Here is a 5,159-nt window from a genome sequence, read left to right on the forward strand (position 1 = left end):
CCCCTCCCCCTCCCCACTCCCTCTTCCCTCCTCCCTGCTCTCCTTTCTTTCTGTTTAAGACCAGTGAAATGCAGACCCCATCTTAGCCCACAGCTACTGGAGAACGCTTATGAAGTCAGGAGACTGGCAGGCGCCAGGCTCACGTGCATGCTGTGTCGAGTCCTCGAATGAGCAGATGCACAAGAGCGTGACTGTAAACCCACAAAGCTACAGCGAAGGAAAGTTATTGAAGCCAAGACTGGGAGGAACTTGGGAGATAATCTGATTCCTTGCTCAACCTATGAATCCCAGGCGATCCTTGACTCTGCGGTCTGAGGGCTGGGGAGAGTTCCAACTTGCTGACCCATGAGTTGAAGAGGACGGTCTCCTGGAGAGTGGGCAGGGGCTTCTCAGAGTAACAGGACCTCATGCAGGCTGCATCGCTGCCCTCAGCCCCTGCTTAGCGGCCACGCCCAGCATTTCAAGTTCTCCGCTCTTGCTCCCGTTTTATAGGCGTTGGCTTTGTTTCTGTGAGCCTCAATGAAGGAAACTGTTATAAACACATTCCCTTCTGTCTAGAGGAGAAAGCGAAAGTGGCGTGCAGAAGCCCTGGCTGTTTTTCTGGCAGAGTCCTGAAGATCTAGCAGAGAAACTCAAAGAGCTGAGCTGGTGGGGAGGGGGGCGGGGTAGGGGGTTCTCTCTAAGCAAAATGAAAATACTTTTAATTTTTCTTTTTCTTTAGCTGCTCTTAAGACTTTTTTTCCTTTATGTTGAAGCAACAGTTCGACTGTGATGTGTGTAGGTGTGTTTTTACTTGTATTTATCTTGCTGGGAATTTTATGGGGCTCCTGGATTCGTGGGCTGATCATTTCATTAGTTAAAGGAAATTTTCAGCCATTATCTCTGCAATTTTTTTTTTTTTTGATTCGTTCTTCTTACCTCTAGAGACTCTAACCACATGTTTGACATTGTTTGATATTGTTCCCTGGATCTTGGATGCTCTTACCCCACCTCTTTGTTTAAGCTGGGCTAATTGCTATTGACCTGTTTTCAAGTTTTTGATTGTTTCCTCTTTGAAAGAATTCTTCATCTCTGATGTGTTGATTTTCATTTCCAGTGTTTCCCTGGGCTCTTTTATTTTATAGTTTCCATCTCAAATTCTCCATCTGTTCTCACATGCGGTCCACCTTCCCTGTAGATTCCTGATGTGTTTAGTTCAGGTATTTTAAAATTCTCTCTTGGATAATTCCAACAGCTGAGATACCTCTGAGTATGATCCTGTTAACTATTTTTTCTTTTGGTGATAGGTTGTATTTTTTCCCTCTTTTTCATGTGTCTTATACTTTTTTGTTAATGCTGGGTCATGTGAATAAAAGAATAGTATCATTATTCCCAGAAAGAGCAGGAATTTTCTTCTGTCAGGCCGTTAAAGCGGGAGTTCAAGTTCATCTGCTTTGTCATTGTGTTTAGTCTGGGTTTGTTGCTCATTTAGTTCCATACGTGGCACCAGAGTACAGTTCTTTTCCAGAGTTTGCTTTAACACATAAACAAAGGTTCCCAGTTCTGCTAATGGTATTTATTTATTTTTTTAATCCTCAGAAAATCAATAACAATATTTTCTAATGCCCAATGGCCTGTGTCATCCTCATTCATTCAACAGACAAAACAGTTTCCACAAAAATTTCTGTGCTTGATTTTGTCCTCAGCCACACTATTATGCTTCACAGATAGGAAAAGAGTTAGTAGGAAATAAATGGTCAGCAGAAGGAAAGGGAAAAAAACCCAGTGTAGCTAGGGAGATAAGACACGAACTAAGTAACAGTGAACAAAATATAAATATTTGGGAATGAGTTTCAGTTAAAAAAGTGCCCACCTCATGCCAGGCGCTATGCTCTAGATGCTGAGGATACAGACGGAGCGGTCCCCTAGTGGAGAGGGCTTGGAAAGCTTCACAAATGTCATGATCACCACTCAAGACCTGGAAGGGCCTGTAAACATCCAGCCCCAAGCTTCCCAAACTCCTCCTGGAATTATCTCTATAGATTTGAAAAGACCATCTTCGTAGGTCCCAAATTCATAGATTCTGATTCACTAGGTCTGGTGTGGGCTGTGTTTTTAAAAGTGTCTCAGACGCTCCCAGAACCACTGAAGCACGGAGTCAAGCTTCTCTCTTAACAAACAAGCCCAGTGAAGAGGATGGCTCTGCCCAGGTCCACACATAGTGTAGCCAGAGCTCAAGCCCCCAAAGAGCGGGCACTGCCTAACAAATTCTTTCCATGTGCCAGGCGCGGTCTGGGTCCTTCATGTACAGGATGGCCTGTATCCTCATAACAACTCTATAGTGAATCTTAATTACCACTTGAAAGAAGAAACCACCTCCTTGAGCGAGTGAATCCTTGCTGAGGCTACTTAGCCTCAAATGGCACAGCCCAGGTTCGAACTCCAAAGCCCAGGCCTTTAGCCACTGCACACAGAGACTCTTGGGTACCTGCATGCACTCTGACCCTCAGCTTCCGGTTCCCGGGACGACAGAAGAGGAACACGAGAGCCAGGAAGGATTTTAAACAGGAGGCAGCAAGTTTTAGTATGATGCTGTGTCTGCGGAGAGGATGTGTCGTTAGTCTAGGAAAAGAGGGAAGAGCTATTTCCAGAACCTAGAAGGGGGTCTTCTCTGACGCCTGTCCACTTGCCAAATGAATAGCTTCTTTCTCCAGGTTTCAACTGGGGACTTGGCACGAGCATCGGGTGATTTAACGGGCCATGACTGGCATCTTAGCCTCAAGCCAGAATTGACAAGTGCTCACACACTAGGAGACCACACTTCCACAGCCTTTTCCCTGAGGATGGTCTTTGTGTGCCGTCGAAGGAATCTGAGCCAAAGAAACAAAACTTTCACTGACCATGCACACTCCCTCCTCAATACTCACCCCCCTTCCTAACACACGCAGGGACAAACATTCCCTAAGGTACCATTTGTGTGATGGACATTCCAACAGAGATAATCCCATAAGATTTCAAAGAAAAACATCGCGACCTCCATGATCTCTCAACCCGTCTGAACAAACAGATGAATGAGATTCGGCTGTGCGGTCACGGAGGCCTCTGGGGCGCCCGTTGAGTCCTGGGGGCCCTCACAGCTGGGTCAGCACAGCAGAAGTGTGAGGGGCCAAGCTGCTCTGGCCCAGCTCCGCCGACCCCTGCTGTGTGAGGGAGCCGGGCACGTATTCTCCTAGTTCCAGTTTTCGCATCTGCTGTCCATAAGTGTCCTGTGGGGGAGGGGGCTACTAGGTGCACTGAACGAGGAGTCTGGCCCCGCAGGGTGATCAATAATGTGATCACTGTTCGACGACTTTCCACTGTCAGAGCTGCATTCACTTACGCACTGACCCTTAAATTCAAGTTTTTTCTTCCCCAGGCTTCTCAGGAACAACCCCCAGGAGCCAACAAGCTCTGCTGGCTGGTGTTAGGGGACACCTCCTTGGGGTATTCCTGGTGGGTGGGTCCTTTAGGAGTGCCATGATATGTGAGAAAGGCAGATTCCCACTGTCCCCTTCAAGCTACAGTGGAGAAAGCTGAAGTTCAGAGAGTTTTGGGGACTGGCCCAGAGGCCCCGCCAGAATGTGGGAACGCTGGGATCAAGTTAGAGCCAAGTCACCTTAACAGCCCATCTTCCTCTCTGGGGCATTAAAGAGTCAGTGGGCGCAGATGGGAGCAGGGAGAGGGAGGGGCCTTCTAGGGGTGGGGATTGACATGAGTCCCCAGACAGAAGTGTGGGTGACAGGTCAGACAGTGGGTAGGGGACTGCTGGGTCAGGGAGGGGACAGGAAAGTAGGCATGGGCAAGAGTCCGCTCACTTGGCTTCTAGTGTTGGCCCTGCGCTGTGACCTGGGAGACATTCCCAGTCTCTGGGACTCAGCTTTCTCGCCATGAGGCAGGCAGGACCCGTGCACATGAGACCTTGTGAAGGAGCATGGGGCATGCTGCAGATGGGAACAATCCTTCTCTTTTCACGCCAGAGACCCGAGGTCGCCCCTCACCCCTCAGACATGCTGTGCTCTAGTACGCAGGAGGAGCTTGTAGGGCATCGGAGGGGCCCTCACGTCTCCTCTGTTTCCGCAGGGTGGGAGAATGTCTATGGCTTTGACATGACCTGCATCCGGGACGTTGCCATGAAGGAGCCCCTGGTGGACATTGTGGATCCAAAGCAAGTGGTGACCAATGCCTGTTTGATAAAGGTCTGCAGACTTATCCTGCTGGGACCTGGGCAGGTTGGGGACCCAGCTGTACCCCCTGATAACTGTGGGCAAAGTAAAGGCAATGGCAACTCTTGCATGGTCCAGCCTGGTGAGGCTGGTGGCCAGCGCCTGTGGCATCCACCCCGGCCTGCCCCCACCTGGGAGGGGGAGGGAGTGGGGGAGTGAGGGTGGGCAGGCGGGTCCGTGCTTGTCTCCTGTGGTGGCGCAGCTAGTGGTGGTGGCGGGGGGGGGGGAGTGGGGGCTGGCTCTGAGAAGATCACACCCTGCAGGCAGGAGGGTTTGTGCAGGTTTGGGGACGCTACTCTCTTCAGGAGTGGTGGTCCTCTTAGGAGAGCAATCCCGCAGCTCCATCGCTGCGTAATCATCACAGCACATGCTTCTCCACACTCGCATTGGGCCCACGTGGGGCTTTCCTGGCTCCTGAGCAGTCCCCTCTGCACCTCCCCTCCCACCTCCTCCAAGGGCCTCTTTCCTGCAGATGAGGGGCGGCTGGTCCATACCCTCAGTGCGCCGGCCCGTGGCGCTTTCTGCCCGTTAAACATCCACACGTGCCAGAGACAGCAATAAGTTCTCTTGTCTCCTCTTTGCCCACCCCCCGAACTTCCTACCTGGAGGTAGCCACCGTTCATGGGTGGGATTGACCTGATCCTTCCAGTTCTTTCTCCAAGTATTTGCATTTATATATGCTAACATTTTTAAACTCGTAGAAAACTGCTGATAACTGACTTTTTTAATTCAGAAAGACATCCATGTTATGGGGACCAAGCCAATTTTTTTTTAAAAGATTTTTTTATTGACGCTTACAGAACTGGGGTACAGGTCAGAGGGGCAGGGGCGGTGAGAGGATTCACCAGAGACAGAGTGGGGAGCAGAACAGGCAGATGGATGAAGTACACTGCTGAGGGGAGCCGCGGGCGGGTCAGG

General features: G+C 50.1%; 1 protein-coding gene across 1 annotated transcript in view; it reads left to right on the forward strand.

Annotated features, from left to right (window-relative positions):
- PRMT8 (protein arginine methyltransferase 8) overlaps positions 1-5,159 on the forward strand; it is an 80,839-nt gene that overhangs the window by 63,372 nt on the left and 12,308 nt on the right. Inside the window, exon 7 of the mRNA XM_004692853.2 lies at positions 4,099-4,214. Coding sequence (XP_004692910.1) covers positions 4,099-4,214 — 116 coding nt within the window. The remainder of the gene's footprint in view (positions 1-4,098; positions 4,215-5,159) is intronic.

This window comes from Condylura cristata, unplaced genomic scaffold (assembly GCF_000260355.1).
Source record: "Condylura cristata isolate star-nosed mole 26May11 unplaced genomic scaffold, ConCri1.0 scaffold00034, whole genome shotgun sequence".
Classification (NCBI taxonomy): domain Eukaryota; kingdom Metazoa; phylum Chordata; class Mammalia; order Eulipotyphla; family Talpidae; genus Condylura; species Condylura cristata.